Source organism: Suricata suricatta, chromosome 7 (assembly GCF_006229205.1).
Source record: "Suricata suricatta isolate VVHF042 chromosome 7, meerkat_22Aug2017_6uvM2_HiC, whole genome shotgun sequence".
Classification (NCBI taxonomy): Eukaryota; Metazoa; Chordata; class Mammalia; order Carnivora; family Herpestidae; genus Suricata; species Suricata suricatta.
The window spans coordinates 29,981,655-30,007,245 of NC_043706.1; the positions used below are offsets into that span (position 1 = coordinate 29,981,655).

General features: G+C 53.2%; 3 protein-coding genes across 9 annotated transcripts in view; 1 reads left to right on the plus strand and 2 right to left on the minus strand.

The window, feature by feature from the left end:
* Positions 1-8: 8 nt before the first annotated feature.
* On the minus strand, positions 9-2,128 carry GPSM3 (G protein signaling modulator 3). Its single transcript, XM_029944167.1, has 4 exons — positions 1,699-2,128; positions 1,397-1,505; positions 1,001-1,200; positions 9-773 (listed from the first exon to the last, which is right to left on the minus strand). Exons 1-4 carry the CDS (start codon positions 1,738-1,740, stop codon positions 636-638), a joined length of 489 nt encoding a protein of 162 aa, XP_029800027.1. The 5' UTR covers positions 1,741-2,128; the 3' UTR covers positions 9-635.
* A 1,229-nt stretch (positions 2,129-3,357) lies between these two features.
* On the minus strand, positions 3,358-25,519 carry NOTCH4 (notch receptor 4). 2 transcript variants are annotated; one of them, XM_029943876.1, is made up of 30 exons: positions 25,324-25,519; positions 24,450-24,531; positions 23,966-24,258; positions 22,099-22,446; positions 21,899-22,021; positions 21,544-21,780; positions 21,274-21,429; positions 20,773-20,967; positions 19,253-19,366; positions 18,010-18,123; positions 17,800-17,922; positions 16,893-17,052; positions 15,522-15,667; positions 15,087-15,239; positions 14,756-14,873; positions 14,452-14,539; positions 13,926-14,079; positions 12,949-13,133; positions 10,972-11,224; positions 10,630-10,742; positions 9,324-9,847; positions 8,382-8,765; positions 8,101-8,276; positions 7,338-7,557; positions 7,112-7,184; positions 6,870-7,008; positions 5,805-6,100; positions 5,428-5,575; positions 4,783-4,880; positions 3,358-4,592 (listed from the first exon to the last, which is right to left on the minus strand). In XM_029943876.1, exons 1-30 carry the CDS (start codon positions 25,382-25,384, stop codon positions 3,897-3,899), a joined length of 5,970 nt encoding a protein of 1,989 aa, XP_029799736.1. In that variant the 5' UTR covers positions 25,385-25,519; the 3' UTR covers positions 3,358-3,896. The 2 variants fall into 2 exon arrangements, with proteins under 2 accessions (XP_029799736.1, XP_029799737.1); XM_029943877.1 differs by lacking the exon at positions 19,253-19,366.
* LOC115295718 (butyrophilin-like protein 1) overlaps positions 5,350-25,591 on the plus strand; it is a 58,064-nt gene continuing 37,822 nt past the window's right edge. For 2 of the 6 annotated variants that reach the window (XR_003910540.1, XM_029943878.1), the window contains exons 1-4: positions 5,350-5,606; positions 6,873-6,989; positions 7,077-7,194; positions 7,296-7,515. The gene's annotated coding sequence lies outside the window, so the exon portion shown is untranslated. Of the gene's footprint in view, positions 5,607-6,872; positions 6,990-7,076; positions 7,195-7,295; positions 7,516-7,992; positions 8,401-25,239; positions 25,581-25,591 lie in introns of those variants that run through there. The other 4 variants (XR_003910542.1, XR_003910541.1, XR_003910539.1 and 1 more) reach the window with 4 other exon arrangements.

A 25,591-nucleotide genomic window follows, 5' to 3' on the forward strand; every position in this document is an offset into this window, starting at 1 on the left:
TTATTCAATCCAGAGGAGAATTACATTTATTCATACAACCAAAACATCAGACTCAGAGCAGCAGCGGGGAGGGAGGGTGGGCAGTGCTAAGTGTTCATTCACAGCCTGTAGGCCCCTCAGTCCTGGGGCTGGGAGTGCTGGCGGTGGGGTGGAATAATTGGTCTATATCTTTGTAATGCTCTCTCTCCCTTTCTTCTTACTGGAAAGGAGAGTGGAACTGTCTGTCAGGCCCTAACCTTGGGAGATTTGCCTTCTCTTGGGAGATGGAGGCCTGACCCCTCAGATCCTGTCTAGTGGCTAGACTACTGGAAATATCCCCACAGCTCAGAACCAAGACTTCCAGCCACTCCTTGGGATCAGAGGAGTGGTGGGGTATTTCTCAGTGGCTGGGACCTTCTGGCTGCTTCAAGCTCCCATGATGGAGGAAGTTAAAGGACCATCCTACCCTGACTATTCCTAGGGTTTAAGGACTTTCACCTCCTCTGTTCCTGGGGAAGGTGGATCAGGGTGATGAATACTGAGATTTCTCCTGGATCTTCCAGTCTCTGGTGCCCCTGCCAAGCAGGGGTTGAGGGCATGCTGCCCAGCTTTGAGCTCCAGGAGTGTGGAGGGGCTGGGGGGGCGGGTCTCAGGTCTCAGCAGGTATGCGTTGGGGGCCTGGACCTTTGCTCCTCCATTCGACCTCCACCCTGAACTCTCAGCAGCAACTCCAGGAGCTCCTGTCCCCCTGGGGGTAGTGGAGGCTCTGACCGCTGGGCTTCCATCCGCTGGCACTGGAGGAGTGGAGGGAAGGGAGGGTGTTGGTGAGGTTTTAAGAGAAGCAGGCTTTGCAAGGAGCCAAGGCTGGTGAGAGGGGTATATAGGGTATCTGTGATGGGGATGGGGGAACCGGGGCCTGGTCAGGGGGTAGATGGTGGGGAGAAGGAGGGGTAGGGCCCAAAAGAAAACAAAGGCCAAGAGACCAGAAAGCCTGGGTCTTGCCTTCTGGGGAGTGTCTCACCTGGTGACTGAGGATAGTGCTGTACAGCTGTTCTCTGTCCTCAAGAGGCCGGAGTGGGGCTGGGGCTATGCTTAGGGCGTTCTGGGGGATGTGGAAGGTGGCTCTTTGCTCCTCTAGGCGGCGGGACTGGGCCTCAGCCACCAAATCCAGAAGGAGCTCAGTCTGCAGGGAGAGCAGGGAGGCCGAGCGGGGCCCCAGGGCTGGGGAGAGGAGTGGTAGGGCTCAGAGACCCAGAGAAGTTGGCAGACAGGTGGGGTGGTGGTACAAGATGACTTGGAGTGCGAGCTGAGGGGTTGCAATGGGGAGTCAGGAAGAGGTGGGGAGAGGGCCTTGGTAATGGGATCAGGAAGGACTTGGGCACCAAGGTGAGGGAGCTCCCTGGGCAAGTGAGGTTACCTGTATGGCGGGTCCCAGGAGGAGGAGGGGATGGAGGAGCAGATCGCCAAGGCCGGGTGGTGGTGTTCACAGAGGGCCAGCCGTGCTCATCCTGATGGGGGCCCTGATGCTGGGAGACATCCGGTCCAATCAAGTGCGGGTGTGGTGGGCAGGGGGCTAGGCCAATAGCCCATTTCCTCTTTCTGTGTCTCTGTTCCTGCCTCAGTTTGCCCAAGCCCTTCCAAGTCCCCAGAGTCCCCTGTCACTGCATCTCTGCCCCATATCCTCTTACCTCCCTCTCCCCAACCCAGTGCGCAGCTCACCTGGTCACCATTCTCTTCTTCTTGGGGTCTCTCAGCCTCCATCCCCTGGAGGGGAGAAACTGATGGGGGAGGGGTAGCTGGGATTTGGGAGGAGGGCTGGAACCCTAGGTTCCTGAGGGGAGTGGGGGCTGGAAGGGGTGGGGGTGAGCCAGGGGCTGGATGTCTGGGTACTGAGCAGGAAGCCCGGTTCCTGGTCAGCCCCCCTACGGGCCCCGCCCATCCCTGTCAACTTCCTCCAGTTCTCCTTTCCCACCCAAACTGCTTGCTCGACCTCTCTTGTCCCAGGGGAGTAGAGAGACTGGGAAAAGCTTCTCCAGTTGCAGTAGTGGAAGGGGTTTATCATAGAGAATGACTCTTGGCCTTTACATCTCCAGAGTTTAAGTAGTCTCCCAAACTGAGGCTCTCTCCAGTCCCCTCCTCCCCTTCAGCTCTTTCAGTCAACACAGGAACTAGCTACAGAGGAAGTGGTTTTACTCCTCAGAACCCCCCGCCCCCACTCCCGCAGGTCCCCTTCCTAAGAGGACCTTGATGTAGGCTTTGTCCCTCTTCTGTGTCCCAGCTTCCCAGAGACTTATGGGGACAGGGAGGGGTATGGTTCCAGTGGGAAGCAGAGTACTCTGACCTAGGGATGTTGGGCCCTCAAACATGTACATATACCCCTAGCAGTGGCTCCAACACACAGTAAGTATTCAATAAATATGTGTTGAATAGTTATCCCTGCCCTTTAGGTGCTTACAATCTATTAAGGGGACAAGATACATACCAAATATGAGACAAGAGGTAGGAGAAACTTTCCTCTGGTCATGAATGAAGGGTATAGAAATGGAAAAGGGAGATGACTACCTCCCTGGCTTGGTCTTAATACTGGTCAGTCTGGCTGGCACCAGGGTGGGAACAGGATAGAGATAGTTGGGACCTCTAAATGGCACCTTGCCATATTATGGAGTTTACAGCTGAGTGACTTGGAGCATGAAGTCAGTCTAGTGATTGAGAGATCTAGTTCTACCTTTCAATCTTGGGCAAATAAAATCTCTGTGCCTCAGTTTCTCAAAGAGTAAAATGGAGCTTTAATAGGACCTACCTTATTGATGTGAGGATTAAATGTGATAATTTGGCATATAGTAAATGCTCAATAAATGGTAGTTACTATGAGCTTTCAAAATGTCTTATGCCTCCATGTCTCAGGCTCATCACCATTAAAGAGGTGTAACCATTTCTGAAAGGTGTATAATGTTTGAGATACTCTGTCCATCTCTCTTGACTTGAGGCCTTAGGAATCTTCTAAGTGCTCATAACTAAATGTCCTTTGAAGAGGACAAAGTGTGTACATAGTTGTATGTGTGGTTTCTCCCTGGGCTGCTAGAGACTCTTGCTTTCAGGTGATACTCTAAAATAACACAGTATCCCCCAAATCTACTTATTCTCACTCTTGAACTGTACTCAAAGCCTCCATCCAAAGAGATGGCTTTTTTTCCTACATAGGTTTCACACCCAGTGCAGGGCTTGAACCCATGCCCTTGAGATCAAGAGTCAGATGCTTAACCAACTAAACCACCTAGGTGCCCCTAAAGGGATGACTTTGATCTTAGGGCATAAAATTCTGAAAACGATATGCAATCATTTTCATATTTTTTCCAATTCCACTCAACTCTTCCAAAATAAGGGTTAGCTTCAAGTAAGCTTTATTATGGGGTAACAGATTTGAGGTTCTTAAATAGAGTGTGTGGTGACGAGAAGAATGGCGCTTCATCCCTGGGATGGTTTGTTGAGGAGGGAAGTGGGTGAAGTGCAAGAAGTCATAAGCTGGAGTGGCCCTTGACCCACCCGCTTCAGCACCTACACAGTGCCTGGCACATAGTAGGTACTCAGTAAATATTTGTCAGCCATTTGGGGGTGATAGAGGCTTCCTTTGGATACCATATACAGGAATGTCTTACGTCCTTTATGTTTGTAGTTACTGGTTCCACTCCACCCTTCTGTAGCTCCTCACCCTTATTTTCTGGGAGAAGGGCTGGGCCCTCCTCAGGGCTGCAGCTTCTCCTCCACGTCTAAGACGAGGAGTGGGCATACAGTCACTTTGGGAGGTACACAATACTCATGACTCCTCACTTTTGGGGCTCCAGGATCTTAAAATCTGGAGTTTTTCCAGACTGTTCTATACTAGGTGCTCACTTTTAGAATCCCTGTCATGTAGTGTTCTATTTTTGACCCTTGCCTCCAGCGTTTAAAGGTATTACTCGGTGGGTTGGAGGATCCCAGGCGACTTGAGGGGATCCCTGCTCCGGGGACGGGGTAAGGCAAGGAGACAGTATTGGAGTGTTGGAGGGGGGGCCACAAGCTCTCAGGGTCACCCAATCGCAGGGCCAGTCGTCGGCCGAGGCCCCACCCCCGCCCCCGGAAGTGACCCCAGATCTTTCTTGCACTACTGCAGGGTTGGGCCGAGGCCCGCGCATGCCTGGAGAAAACCTACGGCCTCCGGGGGACGGGCCGCCTCCTGCTCCTCCTTTCGTTGGGCTCGGGCAATGCGAATAGGCTCCGCCTCCACGCGCGGCCCATTCTACCGACAAAGTCTGGGTTTGCAAACATGCTCCGCCCCCACGCGGACCAGCACCCGCAGACAACGTCCGGCTGCGGAACAGAGCCCCGCCCCGACGCGGAGGCAAGTTTCCTGACGCGGTACGGGAGCGCGGGAAAGCGCCCGCCCCGCGGCCGGGAGCCAGGGACTCCGCCCCCTCCAACAACGTCAGCAGATCCCAGTGGTTGCGCTGGCGAGCGATGTCCCGGGGCGCTAGCCCGGCGTGGTCCCGCAGTCCTCGGGCCGCTCCTCGTCCCAGTAGCAGTTGGACTACCTCCATCGCGCCTTCTCGGGCAGCCAGGAACAGCGGCGTCTGCTCCTGCACCGGAAGAAACAGCCAGAGGGCGGGATCAGGGAGGGCCACGCCCATAGGGCTGGCCCTTCCGAACTCCACTCACTTGACCACTGGCCCCTCCCCATTCAAATTGTACGACGTTACCGCTCTTCCGGCCTCTCTCATGATTTTTTTTTTGGGGGGGGTGCGCTCTTGTGTGTGCCCCCAGTCTAACCCTGCTGTCCTGGGCATCTTTTTCGGCTCCGGCCTGGAGAAGGGAGCGGGCGGCCCGGACGTTGTTCACGGCGGCGGCCCAGTGCAGCGCGGTTTTTCCTAGAGGGCGACGTGGGAGGTTGTTACCCAGAGGCTGGGGACCAGACGCCTGGGTTCCTGTTTCCCACGGATTCTGGTTTAGGGGGAAGGACTTATTCGGGCTGGCTGGGTTACCTCAAAGGCGGAAGCGTTGCCTGGGTGACCGCCGGTCGGAAGGAAACCTTGCTTCTAGTAACGTCACAGGCTCGCGGGAGGGACAATGGAGCATTGTTCTGGGCTCGATGGGACCGGGAGACCTCCCCCCACGAGACCCTTCCCCCTTCTCACAGACACTTCTTCCTCAGCCTATTTTCCAGTGGACTAGCGCAGTGTGTGTATGTTGTTCAGGATGAAAGGGGAAGACTCAGAGTTTTATACTGACACCGCACCGCAGATTTACCACCTTGACAGCTAGGTGGGATGGAATCGCCCAGCCTCCAGTTGGTCCTTTAGCTGCTTCCTCTTTTTTTTTTTTTTTTTTTTTTTTTTTTTTTTTTTTTGCCTCTTATCTCACACTCCAACTGTGCAACTTCTCCATGGCACACCACCAACCTTTCCGGATTCATACCCCATTTATCTCTGGCCCCCACATCTGCTTGGGCTGCAATCAGTTCTTCAACCAGGTCCTCCACCGCCAGCCTGGCTGCTAGCATCAAGGCTGTGGTCCCGTCCTCTGTCCGTGCATCCACTGCAGTCTGTCTGCTGCGGAGCAAGAGCTGGGGAGCCAAAGAGGGACAGTGACCCTTGGTATGTCCTGGACTGCTAGCTCAGATCCCTCACACTCTTAACCATCCCCAAATCCATATTCAGTCATCTGTTGTTTTTCCTTTCAGATCCCCAATCTCACATCACCTTCCTCTCGGCTAAACCTGGGGGATGTTTTTGCTCAGGTTTACTTATGCATTCGCCCCCCTGGTCCCTTTAGTGATCCCAGTGTGCACTGACCTGGCAAACCTCCCGAGCATCAGCAGCCACAGCGGTGTGAAGAGGGGTGCGCCCTGCTCGGTCTGGCTGGTTGGGGTTGGCTCCAGCCTCAAGGAGGCGGCGGGCAGCATTTGGCCGGGAAAATCGGGCAGCTAGGTGCAGGGGGGTCTCCCCAGTACCCACAGTGTGAGCCTGGGGACAGGCCCCTCCACCCAACAGAGGTTCCCAGGGCTCAGAGCTTCCCAACCATGACCCCTGGAAGGTCCTGGACTCCACTCCCCCACAGCAAACTGCTGACATTAGGGGTGTCACCCCATCTGTGGATGAGAGGGATGGGAGGACATGTCATGAGGGATGGGAGACAAATAATCAAAACGACATAACTGGGGTAGGAGGAGAACATGGGGGCTCAGGGAGAATCAGCCTCAGGTGTCAGGAAGCCCGGCCCTGGTTCTTGATTTTCTGTGACTTTAGTCAAATGACTTTTCTGCTTTTCTCTGTGCTTCAGTTTCCTCATCTGTAAAAGGAGCCTGTAGGCATTAATTCTTTAACATTCTAGGGCAGTAATTCTCAAACTTAAGCCTGGATTAGACTTACCTGGAGGGCTGGTTAAAACACAGATTCCCCAGTTATCTTGAATTTTGAGTCAGTAGCTCTGGAGTGGAGCCTGAGAACTTGTATTTCTTTTTTTTTTTTTAATGTTTTATTTATTTTTGATACAGAGAGAGACAGAGCATGAGAGGGGTTGGGGCAGAGAGGGAAGGAGATACAGAACCAGAAGCAGGCTCCAGGCTCTGAGCTGTTAGCACAGAGCCTGACGCAGGGCTCGAACCCACGAACATGAGATCTGACCTGAGCCAAAGTCGGAGGCTTAACCGACTGAGCCACCCAGGCGCCCCGAGAACTTGTATTTCTAACAATTTCCCTGGTGAAACTGATTCTTCTGTCTGGGGACCACACTTTGAGAACCACAATTCTAAGGCACTAACTCTAACCTTAGTTTTTTCCGTTCTAATATCAAAGGTTTTCTGATTCTAAAAGAGTCAAAGGAGTTTTCCTTTTCTTGATCTGGATTGTCTTACATACCAGGTCCACGGGTGTCCACGTCAGGGGCATCCATCTCAGATTCCTGGGGAGGAGTCAGCATAGCTGCCTGGGGGAGCTCTTGACAGTCACCACTCAGAGGACAGAGCTGGCACTTAGATGGTGAGGCCATTTCCTCAGCCTTGGGGATCAGAGCAAGGATCAGTGAAGGAAAGTTGACTTGTCCCTTTAACTCCACCATCACCGCAGGACCATTTCTGTCCCAGTGCTTTCACCTGGCCTACCTCTTCGCCTTCCTTGGTGCCTGTACACATCACAACTCCGTCCTCCTCAACCTCTGCCTCTGGCTTCAGTGCCCTGGAAGCAGGTATATGGGTAGAGGATCTTCAGGGTCCCCAGGATTTCCAGCAGCCTTCCTTCCCCCCTCCTCTTCCTCTGATATCAACTTCTGATCATAAAACTCCACAGGAAAGAGTCTCTCCATGAGCCCGGGTTCATCCTCACTCTTACCTGAGGCCGATGCTATCTTCACCGAGGGGAGGCCTGCGTCTGCGGGGAGCCGGCTGAGTTCGAGGCCTTCGAATGAACCCAGGAGGCAGCCAGAGAGCCCCATGCTCTCGGCGCCGCCGCCGGATGAGCTGAAGGACGAGAAGAGCAGCAAGGGCCAGGAGGAGCCCCCCAGCCACTGGTGAGCACAGCACAGGCCAGGGAAGCTGGTTGGTGGGTGGTGCTGGTGGGAGAGAGACAGTCACAAAAAGAGACCATTTCTGGTGAGGCTGGGTACTATTGTGAGACCTTTGGGCAAGTGCAGTAACTTCTTTTTGTCTCAGTTTCCCCATCTGTAGAGTGGGAACAATAATAGTATCTGCCTCATGGTGTTGTTGGGAGGATTAAATGAGTTAATATTGGTAAGCCCTTAGAGCAAGGCCTGGCACATAGTAAGTGCTAGATGAGTTAATCTTCTTTCATGTACTATGAGCTGTTCGACAGAGGGGTTATTGGATTTAGTAGAGAGGATAGACCAGAACCCAAGGTTTGTGGGAGGTCTATGGTAAATGTTAGGATAAAGTACTTAGGGAAATAAGGAAGGAGATTGAACAGCAAATGGGTCATGAGGAAATCCAATTAGAGACTGAGAGATTCATGAGGGTAAGTCTCCACACAGAACATTTGGGGTTCCCGCAGTCCTGTGTCATTTGGCCTCCATTGCTGGTTGCTAACATGAAAGTGGGTCTGGCAGCAAAGTCAGCGGAAATGACAGGGGGCCACCTACCGGTGCCAGCACGAGGACGGGCAGCCAGCAGCGGTCCTGGAAGTAGGTGCTCCAAGGCCCCCACTGCAGCCATGGCAGCAAGGAAACGGAGCAGGAGCCCAGGGTCCCAGGGACAGCGGGATGCAGGGTGGTCAGGGCCACAGCGGGACAAATCCACACCCATCACTACCACAAACCTGTGGGGGAGGTGCCTTAGAATCCCTCGTGTTGGTCGCTGGCTCCTTTCCCTCCACCCATTAAAAAACTAGTGTCTGCCCCATCCTTCTGCCTGGCCTTCTTACCCAGTGCCAAGAGAGTCTGTCTCCTTGCCCACAGGCTGTGTTCGAGGGGCTGTTCTCTCTTGATGAGAGGGATCTGGGGTTCCTTCTAGCTCCTCTTCCGCCTGGGCTCCAGGGTAGGGGTACACCATGTCCTTGCCATCAGTGTCCTTCCTTACCCAGAGCCCCACTCTCAGAGTCAGCGATAGCACCCGGGCCAGGGCAAGCAGCTGCTGGTCCAGGGCAGGGGGGCTCAGTACCACCAGCAAGGCCAGGGAGGGCCCCCATGCGGACTCCCCGTCTTTGGGCCTGCAGTCACCCCCGTCCCAGCCACATTCTGCAGTGTTGCAGCCTTTCTCGCAGTGCTCGTTGTGGAAGTGATCATGGCAGTACTGGTCATAGGCTGGGCTGTGGGATGAGGAGAGAGGAACTCAGGATCCCCAAAGAAACTTGATCCCCTTCTTCATCCCAGAGAGATGCCTGATATTCCATTGCCTCTAGGGTACAGGTTGCTAAGTGGGGAGAGCTCCAGAGCAATGGGATTAATCAGGCCATGGGTGGTAGGTAGTCCAGACGCTCTAATGCCTTTGACATCCTTGTTTCCTAAGACTGTCCCCTCTCTCTACCTTCCAAAGATTTCCTGTCTCCCTGAAGGAGAATCCAAAGACCTTTTCCCTCAGGGGTGCTGGTTGCTAGGGGAGATATTCCATGGCAACGTGTCTTAGAGACTCGAGGCCAGAGCTCTCACAACTCTTAGACAGGAGCCCACACAGTCAGTGCCCTCCTTCCTGGTCCCCAGGTTGAATATTGATGCTACCCTACGAGCCTGGATTGGAGCCTAGTGTTTTCCACCCCTACTTTATCATGGTTATTAAGGGTGGAAACTCCCTGGAGCCTGAGGCTGTGGTCACATCGTAACTCAAAGGCCCTCCTTCCCCCAACCCCAAGTCAGGGTTTCAGGCTCACGTGCAGGCTGGAGGAGTCTCACAGTCGTAGCCATCAAACAAACACTCTGCAGAGTCACACTGTGGGTGGCACTGCCCATCCCGGAAGAGAAGCCAACACCGGGAGTGGGAAGGGCAGCCCCTCCAGGGGTCCGGGACCCCTAGGGAGCAGTCTCCCCCATCCCAATTTCCTCCAGGGCCGCTGCAGCCAGCATCACAAGCCCCATCTCCACTTCTGCCTTCACATCCCTTTGCTCCGGGCGTCTGACACCGGGGCCCTGGAGAGCTGGGAGGGCAGGAGCATCGGAAGCCTGGGGCCCCCAGCCCAGGGATCTCTGAGCAGCTGCCATTGTGTAGGCATGGAGAAGGAGGTCCACAGCCGTGAGGAGCAGGTGGGGTCAGGCAGTCAGGGCCCCCGTAGCCATTGAGGCAGGCACAGCGGGGTGGGAAGCTGGGCTTGGGGGAGGGTAGACACAGGCCACCATGGTAGCAGTGGTGGAGGCCACAGGAGGGGGCTCTGTGGCTGCAGGTGGGGCCCTCAAAACCCTGTGGAGAGGAGAGAGATGTTGGGGAAGGCCCTTGTATTATTTATCATTCCCACTCCCCCACAAACAAACTCTTGGGTTATGATAACTCAGAAGGTCCTAGAGTCGTGTATCTGGAAGGGGCCTCAGAGAACATCAAGTTTATATCAAGCCATTTTATAGATGTTGAAACCATGGTCCGTGGTTTTTTTCACATAATGACGTATTACACAGTGGAAATGGATGAATCACAGCTGTGTGCAACAACCCAGAAGACTAAACACTTAATAGAGTGGCATTAAACAAATATTATCTTAATAGTTGGACATAGGGTGATATACTCTTTCTTTGGAGGGGGAAGAGAATAGAGGTAGACATAAGTAAATGTGAGTCAGCATTCCCATTGTAATTCTTAGGTTAGGTTGTTGTAAGAATAATAAAAAGAAGGCCATGCACAAACCAATGATAAGTGTATCATGAACCAAGGCTTATGATTAACCCAATTTCATGCATCTGAGGTCCATAAACACACACACACACACACAGAAGAACTTGTCCAAGGTCACCCAGCTTGACTCTGGGGCCTTACCTTAGGCAGTGCCAGTGATTTCTGAAAATTCCATTCGTGCTACCCCTTGATCCTGCCTGCCCCCCTGAACTGCTTCTGAGAGATAAACATGGGCTGGCTGTCACCAATAATCCCACACCAGTGCTGCCTGGGCTCCCCTCTAGGATCCCACTCAGGCATTCTCACCCTGCACCAGTGTTGGGGGAAACAGAGAAGACCACTTTATGGTCACTCACTTGGAGGCAGTGGCAGGTGAAACCCGGGGGTGGTCCTGCTGTTGTCTCACAAGACCCTCCGTTGGAGCAGGGCTGGCTCTGGCAAGGGTCTGTTTCCACTTCACACCACTGGCCTGTGGTGGGGTGGGATTAGACGTCATACACTGCTTTAGTCACTGCCTCATTCCTAGCTTATTACTGGGAATTTACCCAGCACTACCTGCGCCGGCAAAGGGATCCTGGGGCATATTCTCTGGGGTGGGGAGGCAGGGGGATGGTCATGATGACTAGGCTGGCTGTGGGTGGGGATTGTCAGCTCAGCCGTGCCACAGAGATGCCTACATGCACCCACCCAGTCCTCACCCGTGTATCCAGGCAGACACTGGCAGTAGAAGGCATTGGCCAGAGAGTGGCAGGCTGCGGTGCCTGGGGGGTGACAGGGCTGGTCTAGACACTCATCTACGTCCCCCTCACAGCGCAGTCCCACAAAACCTGGAGGGCAGGTGCAGTAGAAGCCTCCCGGTTTGGGGGTGCAGGTTCCATGGTTGTGACAGGGCTGGGATTGACAAGCGTTGGATTCCTTCGAGCAGTTCTGTCCGTTGTAGCCTGGGGCACACTGCCGACAAAGAGGGTCAGACAGGGAACAATAATGCAGTCCATCTCAACAGTCCAGGGGAGCTAGCTCGAGATAGTCTGCCCAAGTTCTTCCCTACCTTCCAGCTCAAAGTATCACTCAACTCATCATCCATCACTGCCGTGCGTAGCTTAACTCTTCTATCTCAACTCCATGGTGTACACTTGTTCAACAGTGTGCAACTTAACTGCTCTAGCAGCCCCAAGCCATCTTATGATACAATGCCATCAAATATGGCTCTGTTTTTGGTAAGACCTCCCTCCCCCAGTTACACCCCCACCAGGCTCTGGCATGCTTTAATTAATTTGTAAGCGTTTACTGAATGCCTACTTCGTGCCAGGCACTGTTTTAGGTGCACCAGGAATATAAAGAAACTCATTCCCACTTCCATGAAGTTCTCAGTCAAACCAGAGGAGAGAGGCAGGTAGCATTTATTGCATGATTTCTATACATAACCTCATAAAACGCTCCCAACAAACTTGTATGTGAATGATCTCCTTTGATTCTCACTTTACAGAAAAGGCAAATGATTCCTGGAAAGACTGAGTGACTTGCACGAGTCACACTGCTAGTAGGTGGCAGAGCTGGGATTCAGTGCAGGTCTGTGACTTCATAACCTTAGCCATTTTCTAATTGTGTCTTATCTTTCTGCTAGTGGGAGAAGGGTCACTGATGAGGTCTCTACCATGTGCTGAGTTTTGCAAGAGGAAGGAGAGCATGTAAGAATACCGCACTTTAGAAAGGTGGAGAAAAAGGGAATTACAGAGTGTGAGGAGTGGCTTAGAGGGCTGGGAGAAGCAGGTGAGGGGGTGTTTTGGAGACTCTGAGGGAAGAAGTTTCAGGAAAGGGGAAGTAAAGCTGAGTAATGGGTGAAGGGATGTTCACTACTAATTAGTACACTGCTTTTGTGTATGTCTGCAAATGGTCATAATAAAAAGTTAAAAAATAAAATTAAAAAGTTAAAGAGGATAGTTAGGGGGTCTGCATCATGCCTTTTATCCAAAGTCCGTGTTCTGAGTACAGGCATCAGGCTGCTTGGACTTGAATCCCAGCTTGCCTATTCTGCTCCATCATCTGAACCACCAGGGAGAGGCCCAAACCCAGTCTGGAGAGAAGGTAGGGACATTTCCCTGAGGATGGCACCTCTTGAGCACCGTCCAGTGGAAGGGGGTGCAGAAGGACACTGAAGAGCCAGTATAAGGGCTGTGTTGGAAAGCCAGCAACAGCTGGAGCAGAGAGTCGGGAGGCGGGGGTATGGGGACATGAGACCTGAGAAACAGGCAAGGCTAGGTCATGCTGGCCTTGGACTTCACTATCAAAGCGGTAGGCAGCCACTGAAGGGTTCTAAGCAGGGGAGTGACGGTCAGCCTAACGGAGCTCCAACAAAGCATCCTGGTAGTGGAGTAAAAGCGGAGCCTACAGCTGGACAAGTGGGGAGGTAGGGACAATAGTTAGGAGGGTGCTTCAGGTGTCCGGGTGGAATGCAGCAAAAGCCTGGACTGAGGCAGTGGGACAAAGGGTGAAGGAAGAAGGACAGAGTTGGGAAATATTTAGGAGGCAACATGGCATGACTTGGTGGTGGGTTGGATGCATGGGTAAAGGAAAGGGAAGTGAATACATCACTGCACCCGCCCCCCCCCCCGCAACTGCTTTTCCCACATCCACCCATACTTGTCTCCCCACTGCTTTCCTCTAGACCTGCTTACCTGGCAGAGGTACCCACTGGGCTGGGCCACACATGTGGCCCCATGTTGGCAGGGCCTGGACTCACATGGGTTCACCCTGTCCTGACACACACTGCCTTGGAATCCAGGGGGGCAGTGACAGAAATAGGAGGGGCCGCTGTCGATGCAGAGACCTCCATTCTGGCACAGGGAAGAAATTTCTGTGCCTGAGGAGAAAGGCAAACAGGGATAGATAAAGCTAAGTTAGGTTCTCAGGAGCCCCAGACACAGAGCAGAGAGGCTCTTGGGGATTACTAAAATTGCTGGGGTGAGTGGAGACCACTTGGAGCCTAAGGAGTCAGTACGTTCTGGTGCTGATGAAGTTAAAACATCAAGATCCCCCTCCTGCCTGTTCTGCTAAATGGAGAGAGATACCTCTTGTTAAACCTAGTAGAACATTATAAGCAATTCTAGAATTTCTTGGCTTAAGACTTGTTAGTCTCAAGGAAGAAAGAACTCAGTGAAAACTTTAGGTGCCTAAGTCTGTCCCCTGAATTTGTATCCTGTGATGTTCTCTCACTGTGATTCTCATCCCCTAACCCCACGGTAGTCTCTTTCCTGAGATCTGCTCATATTATGCCTCATTTGAATGAGGGAGGAATAGTCTTTCACAAGGGGGTTGGCATAACATCAGAGTCATTGTGGAGCAGCAGTTGAGTTGAGTGAAGTTGGGTTAAGTGTGATCCATTCTAGGTGAGTTGTGATGATAGTGACATAGTTGAGTTGCTTCACATCAAGTTATGTCCCAGTGGTTGTGATAAACTGGAGTCTTGTTGACCGAGTTGGTTGGTGTTGCTTGAGTTGCACCGAGCACGGTGATAGGAGGGCTGAGCTATAGAATCAGCAGTAGTGGTTGGTCTTTGTTACTTTGACTCTTAGTTGGGTTGTTTTGGGCAAATGTTGTGTGTGGATGCCCTTGCTCTCTTTATCTGTTCCCCAGTTGGTTTTTGGGTTAGTACCTTGGCTCAAAGCAGCTTTCTGGCAGGAGGACACTGGAAGGTTGCAGAGAGGCCCGGTCCATCCCTGGAGGCATAGGCACTGGAAGGAGGGCCCAGTCTGGAGGCAGTGGGAATTGTGTGGACAGGGCTTCTGGGCACATATGTCCATCAGAATCTGAAGTTTAGGAGGGAGCATGGGGCAGGACAGAGTGTTATCTTTTCAGGCCCAGAGGTGGTCTTTTGCCAGCTGCTCAAAATCCTTACCTCTCTCAAGCTCTCTCCTGTATGGTCTGGGGCCAGGTGATAGCCTCACTCCCCCACCCTGGCTTTCTTTGATACCCACATCCCAGAACAGTCCCTGGGATCAGAAATCCTTTCATGACTTCTACTCCATGCAAACCTCAAGTTAGACCTCAACTCCCAGATTCCACACCCCCTTGCATGTGTGTATCTTCCCAAGTTCCCTGCTCTTCTAGTCCCCGAGACCCTCCCACAAGAGCCCTTCAGCCACCGCCCTCCTCAGCACACTTGGCTCCGCACCCCTCACCTGGCAGCTGTCTCCCGTGTAGCCAAGAGGGCAGAGGCAGTGGGGACCCTGAGGGCCATCTTGGCAGGTTGCCTTGTTCCTACAGGGGCTGGGCAGAACAGAGACAAGGCACAGTGGGAGGAAGTCAGGGAAATCAAAGGGGACAGAGTGTGTGACGTGGTGATGAGATGGGAAGCCAGGAAGGGAGTAATAGTGAAAGGATGTGGGATGTAGAATTCGAGGCAGCCTGGAGCCTGAGAGGAGATGGGGAGGATGGGTGGGAAAGTTGAAGGGCTCCCTCCCTTCCGCTCGGGGTCTTGCTCACTTGTCTGCACAGCTAGGACGGGTCCTTTCCTCACAGCGTGGGCCTTGGAAGCCCGCAGCACAGACACAGGAGGAGGTGCCAGGCCTGTTCACACAGGTACCCCCATTGAGGCACGGGGCTGGAGAGAGGAGGCTGTGAGGGGTTGGGTTCCTTACCCATACCTGGCCTGTGACCTTAGTCACACCCTGCCCAGGACACACATGCACTCCCTGCTGCCCCCGTCAAAACTGCAGCTCATGGTAGCCAATTAATTTTTATCATATGGCACAAACACCCTGACCAGTTCTTCCATCCTCCTGTGGCCGAGCCCAAGGGCATGGTAGGTACTCACCAGAGGCGCAGAGGTCAGTGCTTGTCTGGCAGCGGGGCCCAGTGTAGCTCAGAGGGCAGGTGCAGGAATAGCCCCCAGGGCTGGGGCTACAGGAGCCACCATTGAGACAGGGCCCTGAGTGACAAGCTGTTAGCTCCTCGCTGCAGGTGGGCCCTGATGGAAATGAGTGGAGTCTGAGAAAGGGGATCCTCTTCTCTCTGTCTTCTTCCACTTACCTCCCCTTTCTTTCCCTCATTCCCATCCCTATTCCCTTCCATCCAACCTATTTTCTTTTCTTATCACCTCTTGCACATCCACCTGTGTGCCCTGCAGCACATGCCCAGTTCTGCTTGGTGGTGACCAAGACTTCGAGTCCTTGGACACATGCCTCTACTGGTCTTTCTCTTGATTAGAGGTGGCCAGCCCAGAATGTCTGTGGTTTGGGAAGGGCCTCACCTGTGTAGCCTGTGGGGCAGGTACAGTTGTAGCCAGAGGGCTGGGGGTGGCAGGTTCCCCCATGCGCACAGGGCATGGAGATGCAGCCCCCTAGCTCTGCTTCACATTCTGGTCCTGTCCAGCCCACATCACATACACATGAGGATCTGGTCATAACGAGAAAAAGGAAGATGTTTTTCTTCTTCTGGTGATTTTTTCTTCTCCCCTCCCCACCCCTCATCATTGGTTAGGCCCCTATGACTTTTTCTTTTCTTTTTAATATTTATTTTTGAGACACACACACACACACACACACACACACACACACACACACACACACAGAGACAGAGTATGAGCGGGGGAGGGGCAGAGAGAGAGGAAGACATAGAATTTGAAGCAGGCTCCAGGCTCTGAGCTGTCTGCTGTGAGATCACAACTTGAGCCGAAGTCAGATGCTTAACTGACTGAGCCATCCAGTCGCCCCGTCTTTTTTTCTTAAGTAGGCTTCACGCCCAGTCTGGAGTCCAATCCATCTTGGAGCCCAACATGGGGCCTGAGATAACCGCCCTGAGATCACAACCTGAGCTGAGGTCAAGAGTCAGAAGTTCAACAAACTGAGCCACATAGGCCCCTGACCTCTTCTTTTTTTTGGGCCTGAGACTTTGGTCCCCTTCTTCAGTGGCTCTGCTCTCAGCATTGTCCCGCTTCCATACCTGCCCCCTACTTGTTTTCTCCAACTATATGTATAAATATGTATATACATTTTTTCTAGAATTTGCTTATTGTCAGTCTTTCCTCATTAGAATGAAAGCTCCGTGAGAATGTTTTGTTTCTTTTGTTCTGTGCCATTCCTCTAGTGACTAGAAAAGCATCCACACATAGTAGGTGCTCAATATTCATCTAATGTATGATTTTTTCAATTTTTCTAACCTTATATTTTTATTTTTGAGAGCGAGACAGAGACAGAATGACAGCAGGAGAAGGGCAGAGAAAGAGAGGGAGACACAAAATCCGAAGCAGGCTCCAGGTTTTGAGCTGTCGGCACAGAGCTCCACGTGGGGCTTGAACTCACGAACTGTGATCATGACCTGAGCTGAAGTCACACACTCAACTGACTGTGCCATCTGGGCACCCCTCTAATGTATGATTAATTGCCCTCGGGTTTAATGTTTTTCTTCCTGCTCTGACCCCCAAGCCCTCTGTTTCTCCCAATCTTTATGAACTCTCTCCTCACGGGATAGTACTCACTAGTAGATCCCTGACCTTGGCTTTGGCCTCAGAACTTTACTATCCCTTCCTCTTCCCTATTGGTCATTTCCTGCAGACTTGCCCCTCACTGGTCGTCTCCTCCTGCCGTAGCGGAGGAGGACCTGGAGAACAGTGGACGGTTACCTCTGGCAGTGCCCGTGGTGGCAGGTGCAGTTGTCCTCAATGGGGGCACAGCCATGGCTTCCATCAGGGCAGAGGCAGTGGGCCTGGTCCTCCTGACCCTGGCAGTTTTGCTTGGGCTGGCATAGGTTGGAGGCACACAGGGGAACCTCACAGAGATGACCTGGGGTGGGGAGATGGGTCAGAGAGAAAACAAAGTCCCTCCATGTCCTCGATGGGGCCAAAGCCACTTTTTACATATGACTTGCTCACTCCCCATGAACCTGTTTTTAGTGGCTCCTTGTTGCCTCAGGATACTGTCTAATTTCCTTAGAATGACACAACGTCCTGCATGGCATCATTTTGCACATACAGTTACCTGCAGCTAAAACATGCACTCATTCTATCTTGACAAATTCCTACTCATTCTTCCAGACTCAGGTCAGCCATTACCTCCTCCAAGAAGCCTTCTCATCTCTAGACTGATTGGTTGGTCCTTTGTGCTCTTGTAGAATCCTGTGCAGTCCTCTCTCAGAGCACCTCTGGGCCATAACCAACAAGAGACTTTTTGGTCACTCTGCACTAGATTTAAAGCCAGTTGAGGATAGCAGGTCTCTTACTCAACTTGTGTCTGTGTCTGGCATAGAAGGCATTTAATACATTCTAAATAAGCAAAATGAGTGGCTTCCTGTTGAACCCCATCCTGTTTCTGAGCTCTAATCACACCGTTCATGTTGGGCCCAATGTGGGCCCTAAATATAACACCTGCTGTCAGCCTCAGGTTGTGCAGGTTTTGCACTGAATAACTTAAGGGGTTCCATTCTCACTTTCTTTTCACATTCCAACCCTTGAATATCCAGCAATGACCTCTGCTCCACCCCAGATGGACTCAGCTATCCTGTCAGTTCTTTCTAACACCTCCCCTGCTGACCTGTGAAGCCAGAGGGGCAGAGGCAAAAGAAGGCTCCAGGGAGATCCAGGCAGCTGGCTCCAGTGGGGCACGGGCCACTCAGACACTCATCTACCTCGGTTTGACAGCGAGGGCCTTCAAAGCCTGTGGCACAGCAGGAGGGTCAGGGACTTGCATGGGAGTCTGCCCTTTGTCCCCACTGTTCCCTCCAGTGTTTGAGCCCTGGTCTACCTGGAAGGCACTCGCAATGGAAGGATCCAGGCTGGTCCTGGCACTGCCCACCATTGGCACAGGGAGAGCTTCCACACTCATTGATGTCCTCCTCACACCGGGAGCCAGTGAATCCTGGTGGGGCAGGGAATAAATGGGGAGAAATGGCAAATGTTCTCTTTTCTTTTCTTTTCCTTTCTTTTCTTTCTTTTCCTTTCTCCTTATTCTCCTCCTCCTCCTCCTCCTCTTCCTCCTCCTCCTTCTTTTAGTGATTTTCTCTGAATTCATTAGGGAGTTTGTCACAAATATTTGTGTCTGAGCTGTACAGGTATGATTTCATGGATTCAAACCAGAAATTTAGAGTGAATACTGATATTTAGCCTTCTATTTGCACAGACAGAAATAACATTGCTACAAATTGCAATGAAGAGACTCTTGTTTCAAATGGCTTGGTTTGGAGATTCATCTGTATGTATCATTATATAATGAAGGCACCAATTTGGGGGCTTCTCAAATAGTGGTTTGAGTTTCAGAACATAACAGCATATCTTAGTAACTTCATTCTTCATATAAACAAGGCAAAACTGGCTATGTATGTGAATGGTGAAAATACTGTGCAGCAAAAGCATAAATGCAAGTCCTGGCCCCTCCCCTCACCAGGAAAAGTGAACCTGGGGTCTTCCCAGAGAAGACACTTGGGACAGGTGGAGGTGACAGGAGGATGGTGCTCAGCACCTGCCAGTTGTGTGACTTTGGGCAAGTTACTCGAGCTCTCTAGGCTCAAGTGTCCTCTTCTGTAAAGGAGAATAATGGATCTACCTTCTAGTGTCATTGAAAGGATTAATTGAGGTAATACCTGAAATGTATACAGCCAGTGCCAGGCCTAGAGCAACTATTTAAGAAACATCTGTTATCATCATATCAGGGAACAGAGGGATCAGATGAAGGTGGAGAAGGAAGACCTGAGGCGGTGAGCTGGACCATCTGGGACCTCCATGAGCAGGAAGAGTATACGGAGGACTCTGGAGGAGGGCCGGAAAGGGTGGTTTGGGTGATATGGCAGGACAGAGATGAAGATGGATGAGTACACAACGAGGATTCGGGTGAGGTAACAGAAGAGAGTTTGGGGGGTAGAGGAGCTGGAGAATGGGAGCCTCAGCCAGGCCAGGGTGAGTTGAGCTTCAAAAAGGTTTGGGGTGATTGCCGGGCCTGCACTGTGGTTCAGGGGCCTGGGCTGAAGGACTGGAGTGGAATCTGCACTCACCAGACAGGCACACACACAGGAAGCCATTGAGCAGGTCATGGCAATCAGCCTGGTTCAGGCAAGGAGCAGAGGCACACTCGTCCATCTCCACCTCACAGAGCCGCCCTTCTAAGCCTGAGGACATGGAGATGTGGTGCGGGCTGAGTCCTGCCTGGGCTGCTCACCCGTCTGCCCAGGAGGGCCAGGTTCTACAACCAGCATGTGCCCTCATCAGGCAACCCCTCCCAGGGTGCTGTCTCCCTGAAAGTTGGGGAGATGAGTCTGCGGTCCTGCTGCTCTGTTGTGTGTGGCTCTGCCTCCTTTAAATGTGACAGCTCAGGGAACAGGGCACCTGCTGGGACCTTTGGGGACAGCGAGGAAGTACCTTTTGGAGCAATTCTCTCTGTACAGGGGGCAGGCTCACTGGGCTGGGCTAATGAGCCTGGAGGTCCTGAAGATCAAATGAGACAAATGGGCATCTGCTTGGAGGCGAGTCATGCCTCTTGTTCTACCCAAGGAGGCTTCTGTGCCAGCGAGACCAGGAATCCCCAAGGGGGTATTTGAAGGGCATTTGGGTAGTTTCTTGGTCACATATTTGTCCTGTGCCTTTGGGCTTGTCCTGGTATCTACAGTCTCATCCTGAGCTGAAGCTGGATCAGCCTCTGGACCTCGACTGCCTCCTACTTTTTGCCTGGGGAGTCTGTTTCTGAAGTTCCTTGGTGTCTATGACCTTGTCCCTTGGATTACTGCATGGTTTTATCACCTTTTTTCCTTGGATGTCACTCAGCTTAGGAAGGCTATTTTGTATACTGGTCAAATCTACTGAAGCCCTGGGTTTGAATCCTGGCCCTGCTACTTACTAGCTGGACAACTCACTTAACCTCTCTGTGCCTGTTTATTCATTTGTAAAATGCACACAGTAACAATACTGACCTTAGAGGGTTATTGTCAAGATGACACAATGCATGGAAGATATTCAGGTGGTACTTGGCATAAAGTAAGCTGTTAGTGTTCTGGTTTCATTCAGCTTCCTGATACTGGCTCTGTCGTCTTACCCCTGGAGAGACTTCTCTCCCTTAAAACTAGCTTGGAAGTAGGTGCAGCCTTGTGGCACTTTTTTTTTTTCCTATTGTACCCAATTCAAGCATACAGGCCCTTTGGGGTTTTAAGGGTTTACTCAATCTCTACAGGGAGAGTTTCTGTGATTAGGAGGAATGTTCTGAGTTGGCATTAGCAGAGACTACTCTTCTGCTCTTCCTTGATGGACCTCTGTGTACAGTGGACCAGGCTGTGCACTTTACAATGACTATGAAATGAATGCTTCCCCTGCAACACCCAGAGTTGAGTAGTGCACGCACAACCTCAGTACCGTCTGTGGTGCCCTTCTCCTAGGAGCCCTGGGTTTCCCAGAGTTTTCATCTGGGCTGAGGAGATGTGGAGAAAGAAGAATTCTTTGATAGCTGACCCCAACTGGCCTGGGGCTATCTATGTTCAGGATTCGTCCCCTGTGTCCTCTACTCAGGGCCCCATCCATCTGGTACCTGGTGGGCAGAGGCAGTGGAAGGTGGCGAGCAGGTCCAGACAGGTGCTGCCTAGATGGCAGGGCTGTGACAGGCACTCGTTGTGATCAGCCTCGCAGCGGGAGCCCGTGTAGCCAGGGGGACAGAGGCAGTCAAAGGAGCCGGGGGTGTTGAGGCAAGAGCCGCCGTGCTCACAGGGACTGGGGCCTTGTTGGGCTAGGAGGAGAGAAGAGTCGGGAGTCCACAGGGGCCCAGGGTGGAAGGGCAAGGAGGCCAGACTGCCAGGGAAGGTATGAGGGCATGTTGGTGGCAGAATGACCAAATCAGAGAAAGGGCTGGTATCTTACAGACAAGGATTAAATGGGGCCCAGAGGGCTAAGCATTGGTGAGAAGACTGTGTAGGGATGAATTGCCAAATCTGGATAAAATTAGGAAAAAAGAGATGATTATATTTTTAATTTGAAAAACAATTTGCAGAGGCTGCTTGGGGCTCAGAGAAGTTGTGATGTGGGGGTGCCTTACCCATCTGACACTCATCCAGGTCCTGGTGGCAGGTGGGCCCCGAGTAGCCAGGCTGACACAGGCAGAGTGTAGAGCCTGTCAGGGGATTGGTGCTGCACTGGGCTTCGCCGTGGCATGGCTGGCTCAGGCACATGTCCTCCATGTGGCACAGGAGTCCTGGAGGGCAGGGTGGGTGTGAAGCTCTTGGGCCACCTGAAGCTCCCAGCTGCCCCCCTTAGGCTTCTCTCACTTGCCATCTCCCTGGCCACCTCCCCGAGCCCTCTGTCACACCTGTGCGGCCAGGTGGGCAAAGGCAGGAGAAGGAGCCCACACGGTCAATGCAGGTGGATCCTGGGGCACAGGTGGCAGCAACACAGTCGTCTAGGTTCTCTTCACAGCCTGCGCCTCCCCAGCCGCTCACACATACACAGTGGAAGCTGCCGGCTGAGTTCTGGCAGGTACCCCCATTTTTGCAGCGAGGGGGACCCTGAGCCTCACATTCGTCCACATCTTCAGAGCAATCCCAGCCTGTGGGGGACAGGATGGGAAGGGGACAAAGGCTGGAATTGGGAGCCCTGTGAGGAGGGGAGGCCAGGGGCTGATCATATGAGCCACAGGTGCCATGGACATGGCTTAAACGACTCACCTGTCCAGGACTCTGGGCAGAGGCACGTGTAGGTGCTCAGCCCATCCTGGCAAGTGCCCCCGTTCTGACACTGGTGCCCAGCACAGTCATCTGGATTCACCTCACAGCTTGGGCCTCTGAAGCCTGACAGGGTCATAAGATTAGCGGAGGGAAGGGGACCTCCCTGCCCAGAGATAGGGGCGGAAGATGTGAGGACGCACCTTGGGGGCAGAGGCAGAGATGGAGGGTGGAGTCTCTCCCTGGAACTGGCTGACAGGTGCCCCCGTTGAGACAGCCCGTAGCGGGGCAGGGTCCTGGCTGGAGATCACAGTGTGGACCCTCCCGCCCATTGGGGCAGAGACACCAGAAAGATCCCAGGGTGTTATGGCAGGAAGTGCCCTTAGGGCAGGGCCCTGGGTCCAGGAAACACTCATTGATATCATGTTCGCAGGCATGACCCTCGAAGCCAGGTGGGCAACGGCACTGGATCTGGGGGTATGTGGCCAGACACACCCCTCCATTGACGCAGGGATTGGCTGAGCAGAAGTCCCGAAGCTGACACTGCTCACCTGAGGCAGAGGACAGAGGGCGTGTTCAATCCCAGCACATCGCAGAAAACCCAGCTCTCATTCTGGATTATCTGTGTCTGATTTTCATGTTTCCTTCCCTTTGTTCCCATACCCTTTTTGCCCTCCTTCACCACCCCTTGCCTCAGTTTTGCCATTCTGTAAAATAGGACCTGTAGTTGGTAGGAATATTGCAGCCTGGCCCTGCTGAGAAGATCTGAGACCCCGTCCTTCCTGTGGTGACCTTCCCTTGGTGGGGAGGCGGAAAGCAGCCTGACTCTGCGGGCGGCAGACCAGCACCTTGCTGTGCCACAGCCGCTGTGTGTCCTGGGTGTGTCTGGCCTCTCTCGTCTGGATTTCCTAATCTTTAGGTGGGGACAGAGTCCCGGATAATAAGAAGACAAACTTCCCATCTGTTTCCACCAGTGGCAATGGTGGTGGTGGCGGCTGGCACCGAGCTAAGTGGCCACCTCCTGAACATCACTCCCTTTCCTCCTCTCAACAATTTTATGAAGTGTGGACATCAGCTGGCAACTGAGGATATAGAGAGCTTAACTGTCTAATGCAAGGGCACACGTCTCATCGGTGGCAGAGGTGGCACTGGACCCATGGGGCCCCAGCTCTAAAGCACCAGGCCTGGCAAGTTGCCACTGACAGTATTTCTTGTTGTCATATCACAAGAGGCTGGTGTCTCACCCCCAAATCCTCAGAATTACCTGGGCAGTCAAAATATCTCCATGCCTGGGCCCACCCTGACTCACTAAAGCAGCTTTTCTGCGACGTGGGCACCAGGATGTTCAAGGCTTCCCAGGTGATTGCTGTGGCTTGCTGCGTTTGAGAAGGCTCGTCTACCCTTCACAGGTCACTCTCCTCCCCAGGTGGCCTTCACTGCCCTGTCCCTCCCTTCCCTCCTGGTAGACTGAGGAGCCTTCCTCTCCAGGGGCTCTCAGCTCTGTCCCGTACCCCTGACTACTCTCTCAGGCTGACACACCCTACCCACCAGAGGTCCCGTAGCCTTGCCCTAGGGTTGCACCCCTCTTCCTAAGCTTGACACCCATTCTTCTCTCTGAGCCAGATCTCTTCCACCACTATTACACCTCCCACCACAACAGTCTTTCCAGGTGCTATTATGGGCTCCCACTTCTTTGCAGAATAAAGGCCATTCAGATGCCCATTATGCAGAATCCTGGAGGTTCCCTTTTCCCTGCCTTCTGCTAGGCATTAACCCTCTAGCTACTGGGTCTAGGGACCAGGAAAGGGGCCAGGCTGGTACACTAAGGGGGCTATGGCAGTAGCCATTTTCTAACAGGTTTGGAAACACTTCAACATTTTAACCTTTGGTACAGTCATGCTGGTGAATGTCAGTCTCCAGTAAATGGTCAGCAAGATGGCTTGTTGATTCTCACAGCCTCTATCCTCAAAGGGCCTGGCTGTTCTGCAGACTGCAGTTCCATCTTTCCTACCCCACTTCCCAGCCCAGTGTTCCTGCCTGTCCCCTCCTCCCCACTCCTGCAGTGCTCACCTGTCCATCCAGGCAGACAGGAACATCGTGGGCGGCCTGAGGCCTGGATATGGCAGCGGCCCATTTTGGAACAGAAGGAAGAACAGGGGTCCTTGAGTTGGGCCTGGCACCTCTGGCCAGTGAAGCCAGAGGGGCAGGTGCAGGAGAAGCTGGGGGCCGAGGGAGAGGGAGGACCAGGGGAGCCTGGGAGGGTGGGAAGCAGGGCTTGGCAGCTGCCCCCATTCTGGCAGAGCTGGGCATCCTGGCAGGGGTCAGGAAACTGGCATGTCTCACCCAGGAAGCCAGGGGCACACCTGGGCAGGGGTGGAAAGTGGAAAGCTCAAGTCATCAGGTCCTCTTTGCCTTCTCTCCCACCTCCCTCATTGTCTTCATTTGTTTCCCTCTAGTGCCTTCACATCCTCCCTTTCTCCTCCTTTCCCAGTCCCTCCTCCTTCCTGCTCTCCCTCCCCATTTTTGGTCTCCCACACCCTGGAGGCACACTCACTGGCAGCTCCCTTGTCCCTGAGATAGGCTCAGGCAGGTGCCTCCGTTGGCACAGGGTTCCGGGAAGTCCCCACACCGCAGCACTAGGGATGGAGATGAGGGTGGCATGGGCGTGGGGAGCATTGTGCCCCCAGATTTCTCCTCTGGGTGCTCTGGAGAGACCTGCCTGCAGCAGCCCCACAAGTGCTCTCAGCCACCACGGCTTCTGTTCCTCATCCCTACCCACATGGTGCCCTTGCCCTAGCACCCCCCACCCCCCATCCCAGGCATCTGGATACTCTCACCTCCTAATCTCCACCCCCTTTCCTGTTTATTCTCCAGCCTCCCAAGTCCAGCCTCTGGCTCCATCCCACGGAAGCTGGCAACAGGGCTCAGGAGGGGGGCCCAGGGGACTCCTGGAAGGTGAATGGCTGAGACATTGAAGGGATTTCCTCCCGGAAGGGCCCAGCACTGAGCCATCCGGGGGGTGGGGACAGCTGGACTGGGAAAGGGACTTGGTCAGCCCTTGTCCTTCCCGTGTCTCCATCTCCAGCTTTTTTCTCCTCGCCTCCCCTAGCAGGGGAGTCTTTTTCCCTCTTTACTTCCTAAATGTGATTGCAAGAGTCTACTGCCCCCCAGCTCTAAGGCCAACTGGGTTCTCCCTGGGACAGGCACCCTCCCACCCATTCCCCTGACAGTCACCGCCCCTGGCACAGGCCCCAGAGCCTTGGTTTGTGCAGCTACAGTGGCAGAGTCTTCTCTCTCTGCATTTGGTGGGGAGTGTAACTCTCCTTCATCCTGTGTCCTTTCAGAGCATGGGGCTGGGCCTTCTGCCCCCAACCCAGCGATGTCTTAAGGAAGACAGGTCCCCTCACCTCTCCTACCCCATGCCTCACCTCTGGTCTTGACGACTGAGTGGTACAGCAGCAGCAGCAGCAGCAGTGAAGGGGGCTGCATTCCAGAGCCCCCTCCCCACACCCAGATCCTCTCTGCCTCCTCAGGCAAGGACTCTCAGAGCCCTCACCGAGGCAGGAGCCACCTCCTCTGCTCCCACGGCCCTTTCCTCCTCCTCTGCCTACTGCACGCCTCACGTCTGAGCTGTTTCCTGAGTCACACAATGTCCTGGACACCCTAGTGATGGGAGGGGGAGGAGTGGAACGACAT

What these genes read in the sequence shown, in the direction of transcription:
- GPSM3 (XM_029944167.1), bottom strand. Translation starts at nt 1,740, where the DNA reads ATGGAGGCTGAGAGACCCCAAGAAGAAGAGAATGGTGACCAG. An exon ending in AAGAAGAGAATGGTGACCAG is followed by an intron (nt 1,506 to 1,698) that starts GTGAGCTGCGCA and finishes GATGTCTCCCAG; the next exon opens with CATCAGGGCCCCCATCAGGA. An exon ending in GCACTATCCTCAGTCACCAG is followed by an intron (nt 774 to 1,000) that starts GTGAGACACTCC and finishes CCACTCCTCCAG; the next exon opens with TGCCAGCGGATGGAAGCCCA.
- NOTCH4 (XM_029943876.1), bottom strand. Translation starts at nt 25,384, where the DNA reads ATGCAGCCCCCTTCACTGCTGCTGCTGCTGCTGCTGTACCACTCAGTC. An exon ending in TCTCTGCCTCTGCCCCCAAG is followed by an intron (nt 22,022 to 22,098) that starts GTGCGTCCTCAC and finishes TGACCCTGTCAG; the next exon opens with GCTTCAGAGGCCCAAGCTGT. An exon ending in CACTGACCTCTGCGCCTCTG is followed by an intron (nt 14,874 to 15,086) that starts GTGAGTACCTAC and finishes TCCTCTCTCCAG; the next exon opens with CCCCGTGCCTCAATGGGGGT.